At 42.7% G+C, this 23,295-nt stretch overlaps 1 protein-coding gene across 5 annotated transcripts in view; it reads left to right on the top strand.

The window, feature by feature from the left end:
- Positions 1 to 23,295, top strand: part of LOC126561634 (actin-binding LIM protein 2) — a 74,195-nt gene that overhangs the window by 46,161 nt on the left and 4,739 nt on the right. For 3 of the 5 annotated variants that reach the window (XM_050217903.1, XM_050217902.1, XM_050217905.1), the window contains exons 3-7: positions 20,325 to 20,635; positions 20,934 to 21,316; positions 21,380 to 21,746; positions 22,419 to 22,484; positions 22,743 to 23,290. In XM_050217903.1, coding sequence (XP_050073860.1) covers positions 20,325 to 20,635; positions 20,934 to 21,316; positions 21,380 to 21,746; positions 22,419 to 22,484; positions 22,743 to 23,290 — 1,675 coding nt within the window. The remainder of the gene's footprint in view (positions 1 to 20,324; positions 20,636 to 20,933; positions 21,317 to 21,379; positions 21,747 to 22,418; positions 22,485 to 22,742; positions 23,291 to 23,295) is intronic. The other 2 variants (XM_050217906.1, XM_050217904.1) reach the window with 1 other exon arrangement.

Consider the following 23,295-nt stretch of genomic DNA (forward strand, 5'->3'; position numbering starts at 1 on the left):
CCGTTTTGCTGTGTGTGAGAAAACTGAGAAAACAATTCACTCCACACGTGTGCTGGTAGCGATGCATTAGATGGAGGCCATTTCTTTTCGACCATTACCCCAATATATTCATCTCTAACGATCGATCGAGGGTGTGCTTGTTTGTTTGTGGCGTGCAAAAAATTTATTATAATTGCACCTCGCAATGCCAAAATAAGCAAACGGTAACGATACGCCGAGTGTTTGCTGCACCTGCAATTATTTGTTTATTGTTTTTCTTGCTTTGTTGATCGTTTGTTTGTGATTGGCAAATTTCCCCTTTGGGAAATCAGTCAGCTGATTATGTTTTGCGAGTATTTTATGGACTTGTTGGTGGGTAAATGCATTTTTTATAGGTTTTTTTGTACCTTGTACGTTTTAGAACACATCAACCGGTTTGATAGTTTTTATTAATTGTTAGTTAATTTTGCTATTACAATTGTTAGTTCAAATATAAAAAATGGCTTAAAAGGTACACATCAAAGACTAAAATCAAAGGGACAATGACAAGCCCATTTTCTTGTCAGTGTTACTTACAGGGTATTTCTGTTAATAATGTAAATGTTGACAAAAAGCATCAATGCTTTTACATTATAAACAGAGAAACCCTGTTGCTATTTATTAACGTCGTCTTGCAAGATGTTTGTCATGTGCTTATTATCTTTTTAATTGTTTTTTATTATTGTTAATTTGGTTGTTTTTAATATTTTTATAAAATTTACAATCACATTCATTCAAGAAGCCAAAGAACATTAGCAAAATAAAATAAAATAAAAATATTAACATACGGAACAACCTGCAATTGTAATAAAACCACTCGAAACTGAAAGAGAATAAGTTGAAACGGAAAAATAAATAGATTAATAAATAGATAAAGGGTGCCGTCGAAAGTATAAGCACGATTTCTAAACGACGTTTCTAGCAAACGGATGACATAAAACAGCTGATTCTTGATATGATTGATTGTTTACGTTCAAAGCTACAAGCTAGAGTTGCGGGAGGAGTCTAGCTTCGAGGATGCGCCGTAACGTGGCCAAAATCCTAGTCCCGTCGATCAACAGTTGGACCGGGAAATAGCAAAAGCGTTCAAGCAAAGAAAGAAATGTTCCATTCGCGATGTGGCTCTAAAACTGGGTACATCAAAAACGGAGACAACGGAGACAATGAGGACCGATACCTACATCCGAGAGTGTTTGAATAGACGTTTGCTGTCCTAGACACGCCAAAGACGCGATCGCATGGTATGAAGAACTTGAGGTACGGTACGTGCCGAAAGAAATGAATCCTCCGAACTGCCCTGAAGCCTGACCGATTGAATTATTTTGAACGCTAACTAGGACACTCTTGAGAAAGCATTTTAAAGCTGCGGAGAACATCGACAGTTTTAAAAAGACTGGAAGAAAGTGTCGCAAATCGTGCGGGACAAGTCTGTGCTGAACCTGATGAAAGGCGTCAGATCAAAAGGGCGATCATTAGCATACGAGTGAATTCTTGTATTTTTTTTTAAATTGTCCTGAACACACCACAAACATTGCTTATCAAATAAACATTCAGTTTCTGGAACAGGATTAATTTTTTGTCTATACTTTCGGGGGCATCCTTTGGTCAAAAACATTGATATAATACAAGTAGATAAGCCACTGTTCTTCTTTTTCTTAGCTTAACGCCCGCTCTAAGGTCACGCCGACCATCAAATACGAGGGGACGGTCCGGATGGGAATTGGGTTCCGGTCCTGCCGTGTGAAAACCGTCACCGCTGTCGCCTTAAATGTGTTTAATGTGTTTGAAAATTAGAAAAATTATATTCTTCTTCTTGGTTTAACGACCTCTAAAGGTCATGCCGGCCATCGAAAAGGTTTACTAGACTCGCCGATACCACGTAGTTGGTTAGTCAATCCTCACTACGGTAGGACGCTGTCCGGATGGGATTTGAACCCAGATCCCGCCGTATGAAGACCGGTACCGTTGTCGCCTATACTATCGGGCCGCCCCAGATATTGCTAAGTATTAATATCTATATCTATATAAGACTATATTATACTACTGTTCGATAGTTCAGTGTTCTCTTTCGGATCGTTGCTGTGACCTACGCTGTCGGGGTTTACGTTTCTTACACATACTAGGGTTACAATATTACACTAACACCTATCCTATTCCTCAACTATACTAATATTTCAACGATAATTCTTGTCTTTTGGGTTGAATACTCATCGGCGCAACAATAAAAAAAATCAATACAAAAAACAATTTTGGCATTAAGAAAATCTGCCAGAAACTATGGATTTAATATGGAAAATTTCTGCCTTTTTGCTTGTTTCTCATTTTATTTACACTCGGTTTTTAAATCTTAAACCTCTTGCACAATAATCCTATTGCATAATACTGTACAGTACATCAGTTAGCTCAGACTTTTTTTATCGCGTTTGTATACACAATTCCCTTGAAAATCGAAAGTAACCGCTTTTATCTAGTTTCGCCGGTCTAACGAATTAATCTACGGTGCATGTTACATGCAAGTCATTTTCACTTTACCCTTTCGAATTTGTTTCGGAAGTTCCTGCCTGACTGTAGGCAATATCACCCCCTATTTCGCTTACCTAAACGGTGGTAATGGATCAAGGCTTTCCTGCACATTTATCGCACACCACCCGCTCAAAGAACGGTTGGATGGGAAAGGCAACAAAACGTAATCAGTTGTCCTTGTTGTTTCGGGAGGGAGAATTAAAACAGGTTAAACTATCTGCAAACTATTTGCGTGAACCGAACGGTAAACGGAGCTTTCCGACCTTTTCTAAGGTATCATTTTTGTTCGATGCGTTTGAGTGGTAAGTAGTGAACCAATTTTGCGCCATGTGCCATTTCCAACGTTTCTTAAGTCATTCTTGAGACACCTGTGTGCCTTTTTTTTTTTGGCTAGCAACAATATGCAACGCTTGTATGGCTGCAATGGTTTTTGGTGTTGTCAATTTTCAAGCCGTCTGTCACAACACGACGACCAGGGTAAAAGGTCTAGTCCGCTTCGGTGTGGAGCGAAGTGAATGGGTCGTCTGTTGATGTCGATGCTCATGATCGTGTGGCTACGTCGCTTTTGCCTTTCATTGGTTGCCAGTCGAAGTTGCTTGGGATAGTCGTTTGGACGGTCAAGGTGATAAGAGCACGCAAATGAGAAACACCGGTTTTGTTTGTTACGTAGCGCCCGGCTGGAATGCGTTGGCGCGTACATAAAGCTATATTCATAATCAACCATTTTGGGTGGTGGTGTTTGGATCCACGAGGGTTGGCATGGTTAAAGCAACCCCTGGAGGTCATCATCCACCCCGGCAGGCGGTACGTGCAACCGATCACACTCACACAACCACTTATTAAAGGGGGAAGATGAGTATCAGGAAAAAGAAACATGATCGACCGACAGGTTTTATTCAGCTGCATATAAGAGGCTTCATAAAGTGAATATTTGCACGAACCTTGCTGGCGAAAAAAAACGAAAAATTCCCATTTTTGGGTAAACGCATAGTGATATCTATTCCACCGAGAAAAAAGCAGGTTGACACGCATACAAAACCGTATCTCCGGTACATGACGGCACTTCGAATTGCGTCTGCAAATAGAGCTCTCGCACACAGAAGAGCGAGGATCGTAGTTTTTGTACAGCAACAATAAAAGTAGAAAAGAAGCCTAACGACGGCAACAAATAAACAACGAAACGAATGGTAATGTCATGCTCTTCTGTTCAGTGATTGCAACCAGTGGGTTAGGCTGGTGATCATCACCAGCCGTGTTTCGTGGCTGAGTTGGTCAGTCGGTCAGATTCGTCATGCGTTCATTTTTTCGCCGCTACTTTTCCCCGACCCAACTCATTTTGCTGATAGATCGATGTGTTGTGTCTCGTGGCGGTTCCCCGTTTTTGTTTGCCACCATGTTCTCCACCCTTCACAACGCAACAATCAGTGTCCCCACACACAAAAGAGCGATCTCTGACAGATTGCGAATGACAGATAGTCTCCGTTGGGCCAGTGTACGAAAGTAAATGAGGATGGTGTTTACAGGCGAGAGGAGGTTTCATGCTCTTATCGCAAAAATGATGCAAAAAAAAAGAATATTTTACGTAAATAATGAAAGAAGAGGCAGAACCTGACCGCTCAGTTAACCGCTGCAGCGCAAACGGATGACGCCACGCAAATAACAGGCCACGTTTAGTGGAGTTTTTAACTGAAAGTCGAGGTAAGATTGGTTCGTTCCGCTCGTTCGCTCGTACGGATGTCACCGGGACCGGCATTCACTGTGCGGCCTGCCCTAGCGCCTGATAGTGGCCGGACAGTAGGTGTAGTAGTGTGTAGCGGCAGCCCTAGTAGCCCGCGGTACCGTTGGTCTGAGGTTGAGATAATCGAAAAAAATGGGAAGCGCAAGTGGACTTGAGTGCAAAAAAGTGGGAGAGCGAATACCGCCGCGCGCACACATATGCTTATAATCGGCCACGATGATGTCATCAGCGGTGGGAGTAATGTTTGATTTGGTTACATCACTTTCGGACAAAAAAAAACAAGCGGGACGAGACTGAGACCAAAGACGTACGTGGCAGTGGCCATGCACTGGTGGAAGCATCGCGAACAGAATTGAAAACAAAAACACAATCGAGTTTTATTGCAAAAAAAAAAATTAAGAGCGGGATGTTGAATGGATGCACACAGCAAGACAAAACAGTGACGCAGCATGTTATTTTTGCATGTTGCATTTGGGTTTTTTTGAGGTTTTTTTGTTGGCTCTTTAAGGGTAGTAGATTGAGATTTTGATAATGATCTGGTTGATTTTAGCCTTGGAGAGGTAGCAAGCACTGGGGTTTGGATATTTTGAATTTGTATGGCTTAAAACTGTTTTATTCGAAGCAGAACTCATGGTTTGCTCGTGTTTTGACGCTTGTTTTAGTGCGCAGAAAGAGTATTATCGAATCTTATTTAGTCCCTGACATCATCCATAGTCAATCCAACGATTCAACCAAGGTTTTAAGGTTTATTTTTTACATTACTGTAGGTAAAAATAATTTTAAAATAAGAATTTTATAGACATGGCACCTTCACTATAGCTCGAACCATCTTCTTGAATCCTTTATTAAACCAAATATTTCCGATTTAGCTACATAGTAAAGCAAGCAAACATAGCTTCGTGAAAGGTAGAAATACAAAAATCGCATACTTTCAGGCGTTTAAAATTAAATTAAAATTTAATGACGTCAGAACCTACTGTACATGCGCGATTTCCTATTCGTGGTTAAGATCATTAACACTGATACTAGTATTCAGGTATGGGAATACAAACTAAGTTTAAATTTTGAATTTTATCGAACCAGAACGATAGTGGGATGGTCTGAAAAAAGACTCAACGGTTTGGGTTGTCCGGTGCTATTTTCATGACATGTCCATCCTACCAGAAGTTAGTGGATTTACATTTGTATTGGAGCGCTGCATTTATGCATTTCCATTTAGCAACTAAAGAAGCTTTTCATTAACAAAAATAAATATTATTATTTCATTTTCATTATTAGTTTGTAGTCACACAAAAATGGAACAGGTCGTAAGAAAGCGTCCCGTACTAATGAACGCGATAAGAGCTCTGTTTTGCTATGACTTTTATCTCTCTATTGTACTCGTGATGGGCCGCCCGAGTCCGCTCTAAAGATGACGCCATACTACATTGCCTCGAAGCGAAAGCAAACTAGCAAAACCATAAAATGATGCGACCGGAGCTAATAATGTTAGTGACAAAAATGGCAAAGGTTAGCATGTGCCTGCCGCCGGAAAGGCAGTGTAAAGTAGGTGGATGATGCGGTTGATTGCATTTGCTGTTTTCATTTTCCTACCGTCCATCCTACCATTGTGTGTGCTAGTTTGAACGTTCTGCGAGCATGTTCGATGAGGATGATGTTGACGGACTAGGGGAGTAGGCTGGAGAATCGATCTTTTGGATTGGGAGCCACACTTTTCACGCCAACGTCAGTGGCGCATCCCCACTGATCGGGAACAATAAAACAAACCCATCGTCTCGTGCCACTGCTGGAAAGTAGTGAACCAGAACCATCCCACATTCACAAGCTCTCCCTCGCACCACATGTCGATCGGTTCCGCAAGTCCCCATTTACATCCCCGGGCCCCCTCCTGCTGCATGAAAAGTGTTGGAGTTAAAGTTGGGGAGAGTACGTATTATTGCATCGTAAATTAGATGAACCCAGTCCATTTTATGGATGGAGTTTTTATTTCTCCCTCACCAACTGCTGCTGTTTACCCGCAGCGGAACGGGGGTTGCAACCCTAATGGAGGTTTTGGCGGTGTGCAACCCTCATTATCTCTATTGAGAGAAGATTTGGTTAAATAAGACATAAATAAAACGGAAAAAGGGGGACAAAAAAAAAAGAACAAACACAGAATCACAGCCGGGTGGGAAACTGGTGGCACTGCCACCAGTTGTTGTGGGTGATTTTTCACGGATCGATGACAATGTTGTCGTCAGCGCATGGTGGAGAATGGGTTCTGCCGTGGTGAAAAGACATTGTAATTTCTCCATTTCGCTTTGTTTATGCTTGCTGGCTGGTGTGAGCGGTGTGTAAATTTTCCAAATCACAGCGCGCCGCTCGGTGTGGATGGTGCAGGCTTGATCGCTTGTTCTTTTTTCCTTTTTCTTCAGCTTCCCCCAAACCCGGTGTGTGTGGAATGGTCCAAAATTGGAAAGGAATTTGATAAATTTCAACGCCATTCGGTCGGTTTCCAATTGGAGATTGGGCTGGAGACACTAAAGCGCTTCTGTCCGGCCGGGGTTTAATGAATTTCGCTTCGGGAGAATGCCCCAGGAAGGCAGAGTATTGAAGCGTGAATGAAAAACAATCCACAATCTCAAGTATGGAGTGTGAAAATTTGAATTATGGTGGCAATTTGGTACCAATCTTCCCATCCAAAAAGGGGTGTAAAAGAATCCAGAGCGGAAAATTTAATTTGAGAAGGATGATTTTTTTTTCTTCTGGTTCCTTTGGAAACGATGTAAGTGAAGGCATTTTTTGAAGAAAAAGTCGATCGTTGTGTGGCTGTAAAATATCTTCTTACCTTGTCCAATCCCACCCTCCCCTACTCCATCTCATGTGTAGAACGAAGACACATATGTTTTCCGTACGCGTTGTTGGAGACGGTCTTACGACGTATGCTCTAGTTGGCAGACGAAAGGAGGGAGATCTCGGTGAAGTAACGGACACTTGTGGCAGAGAATGATCGTGGAAAGATGAGTAAAACCCCCCAACGCAACACTGACTGGCTCGGTTGGAATGTTGTTTGCGTGCGTGGATCCGATTGCTTCTACGGCCCTCCTAACCATTAACACGGTGGCGAGGTTGACTGACATCGACTGACAGCGGAGGAGCGTCGGTGAGGAATGGTCCGTGTTTGCGTTAATTTTTCAGCGGCATCTTGGGCAGCGATGAGGCGTGTGTGTGTGTGTAGCATATTGACAAACGTTGGGTGTAATTTTTCGATTGTTTTTCGTAAGGCCACCCCCGGGGTGTTGGCTTCTTTCGTAAGTCAATGCTGTGGTTATGTGCTTTAAAAAGGGGCTTATTTTGTGTAGAAATAGTTTTTTTTTTTGGTTTTGGTATTTATTTATCCAATACTTGGGCCGTTAAGGAAGTGAAGTGTTTAGCAAACAGAAAGACTATAATAGATAAATCGTGAATTGATGCTCTATGCCGACGATAACAACGCGTTGCTATTGTATTCGTTGCGGAAAGACACAAAAATGATTCAGATCCTGCCAGTTTCAAGTTGAACACAAATAGTGTTTTATGTTATTTATGTTTTTGTGTTGAATGTCACGAACAAAAAAAACTTTGGAAATTTGATGGGGATTTTTTGTGCTTTGAATGTCATGTTGGGGACAATCCCCATATATTTTGAGGATAATTCCCATACAGTTTGGGGATAATCCCCACATTTACGCTACAATTAAAGGCTTTTTAATGAAGCAGCTATTTTCCCAAATATATATTGAAGCAATAATTATCATATTGCATTTTAATTTCCGAATTGAAATAAGTTTGCCAACTCTGTAACCCTTAAGACAAATTAATCTTGGGTTTATTACGCCTAAATGTATGCAATCGCCCTACATAAAGAGAGTTGTTGGATGAGCTAGAAAAAGACTTCTAGCGAGATAACTGATGAGTGAGAATGCCAAGTCCTCACCAGAGGGGAACGGTCCGGTTGAAATTTGAACTCTGGTCCTGCCGTGTGAAAACCGACGTCGTGGTCGCCCCCCTGATTACTGATGTTTTAAGTTTGATATTTGACGCATGTCACTGTGCCGAAACTCTGTTGCGTCTTGGCATGTATAAGATGCTTCAGATTGTGTGTAAAACATAAGTTTTAGGTAGTTTTAGACTCAGTTGATATCACCAAAAACCATTAAACTTGATTTGCGACTATAAATTGCATACGCCCAGGCGTTTGAAATTAATCACGCTTCTAAACAGTCGCTTTTGGACATACTATTAGTTACTTAGTTACGTAGCGGACATCGTGTGCTGGATTTTATTTAATATGACTCATATTTAAACATGAAATTCAATTCAATTTGAATTTCAATTGGTTTGCCAATCATTTCGATTTTTGTAATAATTTATTTTAATAAAACTTGAGTAAGAATTACACAAAAAAATATTAAACATAAGCCCAACAATTGTTTTTCGACCTTTTCCTTGGCTCAGCTTGACAACCTTTTGGTAGGCATTTTGAAGCAAAATTTTTAGCTCTCCTTCGTTGTCATTTGTTTAAAATCAATATCACGTGCTTTACACACCTTTGCTTGATGTTTCACCCCCGCCTACTCATTTACCTTTGTCGCACATACACACAAACAATAAAAAAAATGTTAACCGTGCTAATAATACAACAGGTAAAAGGCATGGAAACAACGTTGAAGTAGTAGTACGTGACACGATTTCATCTAATCGGGAGGTGTGGGGGGGAGAGCGATTGGGAGGCACGACAATTGGGGGTGATCGCGAATTGAGTATTTGTGTTTGCACTACATCGCGAACGTGTGCGGGTGGACCGACAGAGAGTCCACCGATCGTTCGAAGGTGCACGCTGATGTAGTCTGGTGACAGACTGAACCATTTTGCTAATTAATGCTTCAAGGTTTTGTGTGCGTAACGAGTTCTGTTGGATGGGGAGCCCGTCCCCGACTTCACACGCTGATCACCAGTTGTTGGTAAGAATGAATAAAATATTTTTTTTTTTCCATTTTGATTGATTCAAACAAATAACTGTTGAAGTAATCAGAATGGTAATTTGAAAACAAAAAAAATCATGCAAATTCGTGCAGAAAAATTCCCTCTAATTTCAACGTAAACATTCCAATGTCCTCTATCGAGCTGTATCGGTTTAAAAACAAAACCCCAGCATCTTGTTAGCGGCAACCGCTCTCCAGCGAAAATTCGTTCGTTTTCGGTGGGTTAAAAATAGATTTATTCATTTTGTTTTTCGCTTCAACTCCTTCGGGAATGTTAATTTATAAACCCCTCCATCTACCGGTCCATCAGCGGGTCTTGCTGTGAATCATCATGCAATATATTTCATTTCCTTTCCCTGCCCGGTACTAAATCCGATTGCTCAATATTGCGTTCAACGCTTCGTCTTCTGCAACAGCTTATGCTGTCTCTTACGCTGCCTGGCTGGCCCCAATGTTTGCGCATGTGTGCCACAAGGTATCTTCTCCCATCCTCCCCCCAAAAAAAAAGAAAAGATCTTCCGTGAAGAAACTGACACTCGTTTTACGATCGCCAATTTAGCACACAAACGATGGTTGGCGCAAAAAAAAAGAAAACCGCAGCGTATAGACAAAATAGCAAAATATGCTCTCGAAGTAAACCAAGAAAACGCAACAAGCGACCCATTTGTTGTTGGGCGATCCTTTTTGCGGTTGATCTTGTATCTTGGTTGGCTGGCCCCTATGGCTGCAATCCGATTGGGTGGGAAGTAAAAACGAGGAATAATTGCAGACGGAAATGGATGTTAGGTGCTCTCGCTCAGGTTATTTACGGGATGATGTTTTGCCCCCCCTTCTTTCCCAAATCCCTGGCGCCCTTCTACAATCAACTTTGTGGTGGCGTTACAATTATGTTATCCTCAAGTCTCTCCCAACGGGGGAATGTTTATGGGATGTGAAACGTCACGCTCGAATGAAACTGAATCCGGAAGACATGTGTGGCGACACAGCATTTGCGAACGTGTCACTCGACCACGCGGCGTATGGTACAAGCGATGACGCAATCCGGCGACAACAACATCACCACCGACTTATGCTACCCACTAAGTGCGTGAGCCAGAAAACATGGTTCCCGAGGACATAGACTGTATGGTAGTTTCGCTTTCAATTGTAGTGTCCGTTTTGCTGTGCTCGATACGGCCGCCCTTCTGCTAGGGTCTGGTATGGTTTTTTGTAAAGAGAATCGCCAAAGTTTGCGTACCCACAAGAGCACCCGGGAAGTACAATCAATGTTTAATGTAGGCCGACGTTTGTCGTTCATACGTAGCTTTATGGTGGCGTTATCAGAAGCGGTAGAACATATTTTTTTTGGGTTCTGTTGGAGCGAGATTTGAGTGTTTGTTTTTAAACCACAGTTAGCTTGTAAACAATTGGTTGGAGTGTATTTTTGTCCTTGATAGTATCAGAAGCAATTTATATATTTTAATGGGAACGTAGACGAATGGAACAAGAATATGTCTTACAATTTTTTGAACATTTTATGGGTCACAATATTAAAATCTCATTTGTATACTTGATTTATTTTGTAGTATAATTTAGGAAAATAAAACCGTGAATGTGATCTTTATTACCCAGCCATTTTTATATAATTTTCCACCAATTTGTTGCGCCGTAAAAAACGCACCTTAAAGGTCACTTTTTTGATGTATTTTTACAGCTAACGAACGTCATGTGACATCCACTTGCGAGATTGCTGCAACGGTGTGAAACAATATTTAATCAGCTGGCTCGTTATCTTGCTCCGATGTATTTTACTGTCCTGAGTTGCATTGTTGCATGATAAATGCATCGGTGTTGTGCTATGTGCCCACTGTGTGTCTGCTGTTTGTTGTAAAATTGATGCAAGATAATGATCGTTTTTGATCTTCTCTTTTTGCATTTTTTTTTGCAATTCCTTTGTGAGGACGAAACAACCACAATAAATAAATTTGTTATCCTAAGCAGTAAGGATTGTGAGAAAACTGATGGACTGATGGATACAAATTAAAACTTATCATCGCGCGTCAGTTCCAATTTTGTTGCATTAAAGCCAAATGGAATTAATTGCATGTATGTTTGCTGTCACACTGTACCCTCGCACCGCTGCCAGTTTTAATACGCTTAAAACAGTGACTTTTAATGGCAGTTTGCTTTCCACCGATTGGGATTTGTTGGCCAGCCCGACCATTTTATTGCCTGTCCGGTTGGTTTACTGCTTTTTTGTTTGTTTGTTTGGTTTTTACATGTCTCGCCCCGTTTCGTACAATGTGCTTGGCCGGTGCTTTAAGCACTAAAAATGAGGGATAAAACTACGGTTGCAGACAAATATGCCGCAGCGACGGAACGATTAAGTAAGCAGCAATTAAACTGAACCTCTACCATCATCCTCTCGAGGGTCACCATATTTGGTGTTGCAAGTTCAGTGAGCTTCTGTCACTTCACGTTTCGGGTTGTGGTTTTCCATTTTGGGAATGAGATTTACTGGATAAAAAAAAACCCACCGATAGGAGATAGATAAAATGTGACCGAGTGATATATAGTGCCTAGATTTATTTATTAATTCATTTAGTTAATGTACTGTTTCGTGCCCACCAGTATCAGCTTCGGCAATCTTTGCAGTCTGTTTGTCAAAATAGGTGCAATAGCTCAAACAATCTTTTCATCATGCTTTTTATATGGTCTATCAACGATCAAAGGTCGCGCGGTGATGGTTTTTCTTATCTTCCACTGATTGTGGTACCGGTCGAGTCCGTGCTTTTCTCTCTGGTGTATTCGACGAAGAATCGATGCAAAATATGGATGAAAAAAGAAACCAAGCCAATGCTGCCCCATTTCTGGCCAAGTCACAGCAGGACATTGGGTCGTGAGTTATGCGGGACCGCTGGGCGACGAACTTGGAAAGATTATGTACATATACACACACACAGATCGCCAGTAGACGTTACTTACAGAGATGATAAGCTCGAAAATTCCATCACGACAACGCACGGTTCCTACTCGGTTCGGTGGGCTCCGGCCCTGGTCCATGTCTACCGAACCATCATACCCGACCAATTGCTTTCGCTTATCGTTTTATCCATCTGTGGTGATGTAGTAGTGTATGTTGTGTCCGTGCCCAATCACCCACCCGCTCTCTCCTTACCCTGTAAAAGCTTTCGGTTCATCGTCCTGCTGTCTTCTTGTGTCTTGTGTGGTTAAGCACGGATAAAAGTTACACCGTGTGCTACTGCCTTTCGTCTAGCCTTTCCGAGAGCAAATGCCATCACGAACCACCGTAATCATACAACAATCGCACCAACAATCTGATCGGCGGATCTTTACTGTACCACAAGGCAAGCAGTTTTCCGATCGTGGGGAAAAAGGCGACGAGCGGAAGGTTTTGGTGAAATTGTGTGACATTTAGACATGCACTTGGATCGTTAAAGGCTGAAAAAATTGTTTTAAAAGTCGCTAAAATTTGTTAAATTAAAGCTATACAGTAGTAAAAGTATGCCAACAAGGAACTGTCAAGCCTTGCAAGCTTAAAACTCGCCTGACATTATCGTACAATTGATAGAATATTTAGTTTTTGTGACTCATCTACCTATACTCTACTTTAGATCCTTGGGTCAGGACACACTCAGACATTCTTTTGAACACTTTCATAGTGAATTTCGGATTAAGTTGAGAGGCGGATGTAGTCTCTAAAACTCAAAGCCTCTATAAATAAATGAATAAAAAGGATTAAGTCTATGTCTCAGAGGCGTATGTCAGTACTAAGACCAAAAAGATTTTGTTTGCTTTTTGGGAAGTAAGACATTATTTATCAGGAATTAAAAAATGTTATGTTCAGAAAAATTAATGTAGTAATGGAATGGAAAATGAAGATCAAGGGATGATCTTTAGTGTTGAAGAACGAAGATAATTATTCTAGACTAGGAATGTTTGGATGGGTTTTTAAGCTTTCAATCAATTGCAAGAGAATTCCCTTTTCTACACCTCCAAAAACAAACCGAGTATGGTACAGGAAATGTCATCAGACGGTTGTAGGGAAATATCGGCTTATAAGGCAAGACACTTTTAACAAACATGGTGTGTGACGATGTGTACGCCACGACGAATAGCTAGCGTGGTTCAATCATAAACAAATGCTCATTGTTTTTTATTACTCTTCCACTCTCCTACTCTGTCACTCTGCTGGCAAACCACCCTTCAACATATGACTCCGTTGTTAATCTAATGAGGGATGAAGAAGTGAAAATAGGGAGAGGAATATATGCTTCACAGTTCCATCGTTCACCCATTCTGAGTGGCTCCCACCACGTTGCCAGCGTGTCTGCCTTCCATCACCATCTACCATCGTCATCATCACCGTCAACGGGGTCCTTCCGGCGTGCAAGAAGCACGCGATTTCAATAATCCAAACCCTCGCTGGGTGCCTGTGAACGAAAGAGTTAGGTTGGCTGGAACAAGGCAAACAGCAAACAGCAAAACCCACTTGATTATATGATAATGAAATTCGTAAACCGTGCTTCACCGTGCCTGTCCGCTTACTGGCTCTCGCAGTGTTCCTCCGTGGCCTGAGAGCTCCAAACTCTTACACCCATTTTGTGTTTGCTTTGCTGGTTTAGTTTTTAGCGTTCGACGTGTTTCCTTCGTCTGACTTAACTGTGCTTCTCTTCTTGTTCTACCATCCCATGCCAGCACTACATCCCCCCAAGAAAGCCATAAGCCACACTGTGGTTTTGCGGTTTAATGCATTCTTTCCGCTGCTGAGCATCACTTTTGCACACTCACAGCTGGTGTCATTTGGGTGGAGGGTTGACATTTGGCTCAGTTTGTAGCCGCCCCTGCTCTGTGTCTACCACACTATAACATATTATCGACATTATGCTTTACATTTCGATGCAGAGGCGTGCTCGAACAAGGAGTACGGTCGATCTTCAACCGACACCCGAAGATGGTTGCGATGCATTCGTGATCGATTAGATCATGGTTTGCGGTGTTGGATGATGGAAGGTTAGCGTGCTGCTGGCAGGAAGAGTTGGTTGAAAGGTTTTGGGGCGCACGGTTTTGGGTTAAGTGTTTGGAAGACCTCTTGCCTAAAGGTCAAATAAATAAACGTGTTTAAGCGGTCGTGGTTCTTGTTACCCGTGGGCCCACATACTAGTGATGCGAGACAACGCGTTTCCGTACTGGCGACGCTCCAAACTACGTCAGTGTGTGATGCGTACAGTTGATGGTAGAGTGAAGAGCATCATGTGGAAGTGTTTTCCGGCGCTTAACTCTCACCATGAACATCGGACAGAAATTGCGCCAAAGAGGTGATTTATAGCGGCAGTGAAGAGTATGTTCCTTATTTGAGTAAAAGCAGATTTTCTGTGCCTAGAAATGCAGATTGCCGCTTCTCGAACCGTCACGGTACAAACGATTTAAAAAGAAAAGGAAATTGATTTAAAAATGCAATTAATATCGATAAGTCCCACTTACCAACATCAACCTGATGTTCCTTCCTTTCTATTTTCACACGCAACAGTATCGATTGCAATTTCTGGAGCTATAAATTGCAGAAATCAATATTGAACCTTTTGCCGAAGTGTTTCCATTCCTTTTTATTTCTTAGTTGCGCTGATGCATCCTGGAGATGCTCTAGATGGAGGCAATATACTCTTTCTTCCGCCGAGATTTCTATCGTATTTCAATCTTCCCACAATCGTGCACGATCTTTCCGTCGTTGGTCCTGCACACGATATGGAACGATTCTGTGCGGTTCATCGAGAGGTTAATCGTTTGCGACTCGTTGGAATATCGGTCGTTTTATCTTGTCCGTGTCCCAACGAACACAGCCCAACCGATCTATGGGTGGCCTGTTTGCTGTGTAACAATTTCCCCAAAGTATTCGTTACATTTTTTAAATTCTTTTTAAATTACTTTTCTTTGTGGTGGATTAATAATATCCGTGGTGCGTCATGCTGTTTTCTAGACGAACGTTTAAAAATTAATTTTGAAGTATGACTCCATATTATTTTGAACCATTGGCCTAGTTTTGTTTGCCACGATCAATTGGTTTAGTATCATTTGCAAGCTTTGATGCGATACTAATGTGAAAAACGATTTGTGCCTGTTGGTGCGTCTTTGGATAATGACCAAAAAATGGCGTAATGATTGATAGTGGTATTCCCCGCCGTTAGGATACAAATTGTATAAAACCTCGGTGCAAATCCGTTTCGGAATGTCATAATAAAGTTTCCGCATTCTATCGATACCCAGTTGGGTCTGAGAACAAAACGTAATGCGAACGATGTGTGCAAGGATAACATTTTCGTTATTGTTAGTGTTGATTGCGCTCGCTGGAACGGACATCTTACAGTCTGTTCGCGGGCAGACGATTGATGGTGGACTCGAGCATCAGCGACAACGTACGATAGCTTACTCTAGTATGGGCGAAGCCGTTTCCCACCTGGATGAGACCGACAACCCAACTACCCAAGGAGGGTTCCCGGTTGCAAGTTGGGAAGAGGATGACATTACTGACGGCGCGGGTGATATGGAGTTAATCGCCTACAGTCCACTTCAGACGTCCAACTCAACGTCGAATGTAACGTACGCTCCAGAGGGAACGATGGAACCCTTAAAGGATTCGAACAGAGCCTTACGAAAGAATGACCTCGTACGTCCCGCTCTAACTTCGGTTAGCGAACGGTTTGAGGCAGGTAGCTCGAACCGTGCAATGCCGGGACATGGGCATGAAATAGTGGAACACGCACCTCGCGTGCAGGGTTCGTCTGAGTCAGAGGCCCAAGATGACCAGCCAGCTTTAAATAAGTTCATAAATTTAGCAAAAGAGGCACTAACTAAGGCACCTTTAGTGCATCGGATGCCTCCCTACAATTCATCCATTCACCGCTCGTCTGTGCAACGGAAATAAATAGTATGCATTGCAAGTTTTGCCGCATAAAATGGCTAAGCTTAAATGCATTGGGAGCCTTACAAGTCGTCAAACTATTTGACTGATGACTGCGTACTTTTGTTTAAGCGTTTCTGTATTAAGTTTGTAAAATACAAAGTGGGAAATTACACTTTTATTGTGAAAATTTCAGTTACTTTACATATGTATTGGATCAATAAAGGTAACTGAGGCAACAAAAAATCTAAAATTCATTTGAATGTTTTAGGGAGATCCTCAAACCGCCAATAATTGTTATAAATCCTAACTACATCCATCATCATTCCGGTTGTTGTTTAATTTTTATTTTGAAAATTGTAGAATTGTGGATTTCATGTTGTCCGGTACGCAATAGAACCCTTACCATTGATCTACGAGACCAAATTAAATTTGAAAAACTTGATCTAGCGTTAGTGCGATCTTCGCTCCGAAGGACAAAGTCAAATGAAAGCGAACCACGAGGTGCATCGAACGAAAACGATCCGTCCAAAAGTGGGACCCGTTCGATGAAAGTCCAAAGAAGATGGCTTGCAAATCATGTGCATGGGAATGAAATTTGGCACTTACTTAGAGGCTACTTAGTGTCATCGTCTGGCGCCAACGGAATTGTGATTGAACCGGCGCATCGTTTCGTTGGCATCGGTTAGCACATTTTAAACGCTGGTTTATACAAGGTTAAGAGTATCAACAGATGCACCCTTGGGTAAAGTGCAAAATCGTGCTTTTGTTTGTTGCTGAGTTGCTGCTGTCTTTATGGCAGACTGTCGCCTGCGTTATCGCGCGTACCATTATCTGTCGTTGCTTCACGTGTGCCAAGATGTCCTAGACGGACTTGGGCATTGAGTTGGCTTTAAAAATCGGAATCGTCTCATTTTTCTCATACTTCCACTTCAGAAAGGAAACATAAAAAATCAATATAAACTAAACGCAACTGTTTCAACTGTCACTACTCGATTGCGACCGTTTATCATCCGGTCGCTTCCTTTCGTCGATCGATGTGTCGCAATGGTGTTTTCGCTTCCGTTACCAAATTCCACCTTTCTCGGGCAGCTACGAACTATCGCCACATTTAAAGCTCCCTGCTTCAATTTTCGCGTCTGGTTTCCGTTTCGTTTTTGGGGTGTGTTGGCCAAAAATAGACTAAAATCGAAACCGTTGGCAAAGGCGCACACAGTGTGGCATACATATTGGAACATGTTCCGGCAGCGTTCACAGATTTTGTTGGCTGTCTTTTCTACGACAATTTGTACCTTTTTTTTGTCGAGCTTCTCCACTGACGTGTTTTAGGGATTGGAAAAAAAAAACAGGGAGACGTCGCCTTGAGCGGTTGGTGGTCTCTTGCTGCGGTCATCGTGCTATTTATTGCTGCTAAAGAACGAGGAATGGTGCTCCTCGTAGCAGTTGCATGTCGCTGGTTGTTGATGATGTTCTCATAGCGTGTTGGTGAGGAGCTGTACATGAGAAAAAAAAAACGCTCCAATCGTATATTTTCAACTGTATTGAAACGCTAAGCGTTCTCGTGAGCACGAGTTAGCAGTGAGGGATTTATGTAATGCCGTGACAACCTTGTTCTAACTGGATTTAATGTATCCCAAATGCTGTCCTTGGCTGTCAAGTAGATTATGAATTATTTTTGCTTTTATCAAGCAGCGAAGGTTGTGAGATACGTTTTTGTTATCCGCTTGCAAGTGCAATCAATATTCGAGGTGCTGGCATCCATTAGAGAAATTAAAACTAATTTCACTGAAAGTAAGATTGAATGGAAATCTCAAGTGTTTCACGCCCAGCACCGGCGTTCCCGGTATGAGACTCCGTTATCAGGTCTCCTCCTTTGGAACGCTTGTACAGTTGCCTGTGGAATCCATTAGCACCCTCACCTCGAAGGTCAATTGACGACTTATGGATGGGCGTTGGAAATACTGCGACAGCCCCTTCTACCACAAGGAACACTATTGACAACATCACACGCTCATCATCACTACTTGTCAGAAAGTTTAGACCTTGCCCATGGAACATCACCTTATAGCGAAGGGCACATACCACCTTGACTGTTCGGAGAAGAAAACATCCCGTCCGTTTTCTGTCTTACCTCTCGCAATTGTTCCTAATGGCGCATGGAACTGGATGGTTTGCCACTGACTAATGCTGATTGGACACCACCAACACTATGGGATCGTAATCAGTGCGCCGTGGTGGACTGCAAACCACCCAACGCACAGGTGATAACAAATAATGAGGTTTTACCACAGTTTCACGACATTTCGCGCGAAATTGACACCGAGAAGGGTGGGTAGTGGGGAACATGACCAGAAACGGTCTGTGGTGTGTGTGTTGGTTGGGTTGTCGTTTGTCATCGTTTAAGAGTTGTGTTGAACGGGCTGACTGCTGGTACACAGTAGTACCCCGTCGTTTGATACAATTTGACGCATGGCATGTTTTGAGCGCAATGTTATCAGCTCTTACCGGGCCCTGGGTCTTATCAAATGCTGAGTCTTTCTGACTCTACCAATGTCCATTCATCGTACGGCGGTACCGTCGTTGTGGAGCAGATATGAACTTGAAGTTTATCAAAGCAGATTCGTCGGCCGACAATGGTCGCGTTGTCGTTTTGCTTCCATGTATGCCAGTCTCGTCATCCTCTGCAATTGATGGGTCATGAACGAGCAAGAACCATGGTAATTGTGTGATAAATTGTTACACATTCCCCACAGCACACATTGCTCAAGCATGTGCGAAAAGGTCTTTAAGGTTAGGTGAGAACTGATGGGGAACTGATTCTAGCAGGCTTCCAGAGTATGACGTACCACGTATTTGCAACATATAGGAGGAATGTACGGACGGTGTTCCTGGGAAGCAAGAAAGGGTTGTGGAATATAACATATCTGTTCTTCTTTACACGCCATGTTTCTCCTGGGCACCACCATCATCCTACACGAGGGTAATCGATTATGATGATTATCGTCGTTTGCATTGCAGTTGACAGACTGACATTGACCATACCCCCGGACGTGTAACGCTGGAGACACACAGACGTACGTCAGTAGAGTGACAGAGGGACACTATAACATATGACGATCGAGAGAAGTGGCGTGTTTGTGACCGGCAAACAGCCAGTGAGGTATTTTGGAGAGGATCCTGCTTTGGAAGCGGATTACATAATGAGTTGTTCAAACTTAACTCGTCAAATCTGATTGCGATCTTGAGCAGGCAGAAGCATGATGATGTTAAACCCTCTAATTGTTGGATTATTTATATCTGATTCTTCCTGTTAATGAAATGACTACAGGCGAGCATAACTCATCAAGAAAACCAACGAATACGTGTCTAGAATGTGACATTTTTTTTTTCGCAGTTTAAATAAATGATGGCTCGTGTTTTACATTTATAATTAACCGCTTGCTTCGAACACCACTGAATCTTGCACAGTTTCGTAATTTGTTCAATAAATACTTGTGATCATTTTTTCTTGCCAAGAGGTAGGCCGATTTTTTATCGCTACATTCCAATGTTGATGATAGCCAGTCGTCAAGCTCGGCCAGATAACCTGCATCGGAAGGTTTAGTGTAGCAGTAGGGAGATTCTTTGAACGTGCGGCGAAAAACACGTTTGATGGTTGATAGATTACATCGATTTTTATGTTTATTTGCAGTAATCGAACCTAAATATTGCCTCTTGGCTCTTTATTAAGGTACCGGCGTACTGCTAGCTTCCGCTTTTGCAATGTCGATCAGCAATCCATCTATGGGCGGAGATGGTTGTTAACAGCGAGACCTAATATAGCGTATTAATGTACGCTCCCGTCGTGTTCGACGATTCCAGTTTTCATAATCTCTTCATACGGGCTGTTGGTGTGCGGGGAATGTAATCAATGTTGGGGTTCGGGGGAGGCCACACCTTATATCGCAAGCAACAATCCTGATAGTTGGAATATACTCTACGGTTCTAAAAATGGCTACTAATCGCTTTATTATCAGCAGGAAGGGATTTGAAAGTTAAAGTTGGTTTGGTTCAGGATGATCGATTTGTGAACCATATAGTTCGAATGTAACTAATCGATTCTTCTTCTCATACTTTTTTGGGTTTTTTTCTTCTAAATTTGCAGGTAAAAGCAAAATCCAGTGCAGCAAATGTCAGAAAAAGTGTTCCGGTGAGGTGTTGCGCGTTTCGGATCGCTACTTCCACAAGACATGCTTCCAGTGCACCAAGTGTCAAAAGTCACTCGCAACCGGTGGATTCTTCTCGAAGGATGGCTCCTACTACTGCACATTGGACTATCAGAAGCTGTACGGGACAAAGTGTGCCGCCTGCAGCCAGTACGTTGAGGGTGAGGTCGTATCGACGATGGGCAACACATATCATCAGAAGTGCTTCACCTGCAGCAAATGTAAACAGCCGTTCAAATCGGGCAGCAAGGTAAGAAGAGGTCTCACGTACATGACTCGGTACAGTGACGATTTTGCTACGTCACCTTCAGTGGACGGTCTAGAATATTCTCATAGACAAAAAAAAAACTTTATCAAAAAAGGTGTGTCGCCTGTTGTACCCTCATGATACTTCCCTCATGATAAGCCTTACGGGCTTGATCCTCTCGCTTTAGTAGCGCTTTTTTCGGTCTAGTGATAACGAGGATACTTAACGTGTCGTTGTTTGTTAATATGTGTTGTACCACACTTTATCCCCCGTCTTTTGGGATAAAACGATTTTTCAAAAGGTTACCAACACCGGCAAGGAGGTACTGTGCGAGACCTGCGTCAAATGTCCACCCGGTAGCGGGGTAGGCGGTGGAGGAGCACCAGTTGGGTCGCCTACGATCGCGGGCGGTACGGCCAGTGGTGGTGCTTCGGCCACCGTTTCACCCAAGAGCCGTGCAATCGAGCAGAAGCAGGAACAGCGCACGATCAAGGAGATCACCTCGAGCCCAACGAAAGCGGCCACACTGCAGCACCATCAGGAGACGGTGAAGAAGCAGCAACAGTTGCTTCAGAACGGTGGCAAACAGCCGGACCCGAACGATTGTGCCGGTTGTCAGCAGCAGCTAAAGGAGGGCCAGGCACTCATTGCTCTCGATCGTCAATGGCATATTTGGTGCTTCAAGTGAGTACGATGGGCAGGTTTTGGACTACTTTACTGACTAACTCGAGCTCTTGCTTATTCTAGATGTAATGCCTGCGGTACTACCCTGAACGGCGAGTATATGGGGAAGGACGGCGTTCCATACTGTGAGAAAGACTTCCAGAAATCCTTCGGCGTGAAGTGTGCCCACTGCAATCGGTACATTAGTGGCAAGGTGTTGCAAGCCGGCGATAACCATCACTTCCATCCCACGTGCGCACGGTGCACCAAGTGCGGCGATCCATTCGGCGATGGAGAGGAAATGTATCTGCAGGGTGGTGCAATCTGGCACCCGAGATGCGGTCCCGGACCATCATCCGAGGCCGGCATCTTGAATGGCGTCGATACGAACGGCTTTAACACGGAGACGGAGTTCGATCGCACCAGTACAAGCGGTATGAGTGAAATTCAGGTAAGTGCTTCAGCGTATGGATGAACTAATTGTGCTTACACTGTGTGCAAGCTGCTCGCAACTCTGCTAGCAAAAGTTATGGAATCAATGTGTCTAACGCAACAAAAAAACACCAAAGCTTTTTTGCGTTCACGTGAATAAAATGATACAAAAATAAAGGACGCCAGTTGTATTGTTCTCCTAGATGTTATATCGCTGGGTTGTGTCTGAGCGTCTGATAGTATGACATTTCTTTCTTTTAATTTGTCTACATGGGCCATTAAGCTACTTTCCACTATCCAAAGGATCGCTCAATACACAGCTCAATGCAGTTAACTGTCCAGGGGAATAATATTCTTCTTTTATATTTTACCCGGTAGATATCAATAAGTAATTTATGAGTGTTAAAGAAATACTTATGTTATTAATTCATTAGTTGTATTTTTAAGCTAGCAAGCATTTTCTATTGAGTTTACACTCTACTGTGTTTAATATTATCAACTAGCATGAGCAGCAGTAGTATCTCTTTATCGTATTTATGTGTTTTAATGTTGCAATGTCTTATTTTATTTTTGCACTTTTGCTTCTTTTTCTTCTTCTTCTTTTATTTTGTTTTTTTTTCTCTTCTTTTCCTTCTTTCTTTCTTTCTTTCTTTGTTTCCTTCCTATTTTCTCTTTATTTTGCTCTTTTCAGTTCACGTATCGTTCACAAACTCCGAGTGTTAATGGTTCAGTTTACAGTCCCTACACGCATAGAAAGGTTAGTTATCTTTGACACGGCTAGGTGTCGAATGTTGATTTTTATTATTTTGCTTTTACTCTATTCAGTTAAGTATGTTTATCATTATATTTACTAAGTAATGCTTGTTCTCTAGTAACAATGTAAGCACTGTTCCAGCCTTAAATGTTCGCTGACTGGCGCTGCGTAATTAATTGTGCTTTGTTGAAATATAAAATAAGAAGCTGAAATTAACTTTATTTAATCAATTCTTTTACTTTTATCCGTCTTTTTTTAAAGTATCATCGTACCACGAGCCCGGGCCTAATTTTAAGAGAATACAAAAATCAAGGCTATGAGGATATCGCTCGTATCTACACCTACAGCTACCTAACTGAGGAGCCGGGCTATCTGCGGCGTCCGATCGAACCATACGATAGAGCTCCGGTATCGCCGCACTTTCATCGTCCGGTACACTACCACACGGCGATGAGTGTCGGTGGTGGTACGGCCAGCAGTGTCGGTATGCGGTCCGCAGCCGGTTCGCGGTCGCATTCGCGCAGCCGCAGCGCTATGAAGGTGCTGGTCGACAGTATCCGATCGGAAACGCCTCGCCCGAAAAGCCCGGGCATGAACAACGAGGAACCGATCGAGCTAAGCCACTATCCCGCGGCCAAGAAGCCACCGCCGGGCGAAAAACCAAAGATCGAACGGGATGACTTCCCGGCCCCGCCTTACCCGTACACGGATCCGGAGCGTCGTCGCCGCTATTCCGACTCATACAAGGGTGTACCTGAATCAGACGACGAAGTCGACCATGCGAATAATAAGGAAAACGTTACGGAAAAGTATG

Source organism: Anopheles maculipalpis, chromosome 3RL (genome assembly GCF_943734695.1).
Source record: "Anopheles maculipalpis chromosome 3RL, idAnoMacuDA_375_x, whole genome shotgun sequence".
In the NCBI taxonomy this organism is placed as follows: domain Eukaryota; kingdom Metazoa; phylum Arthropoda; class Insecta; order Diptera; family Culicidae; genus Anopheles; species Anopheles maculipalpis.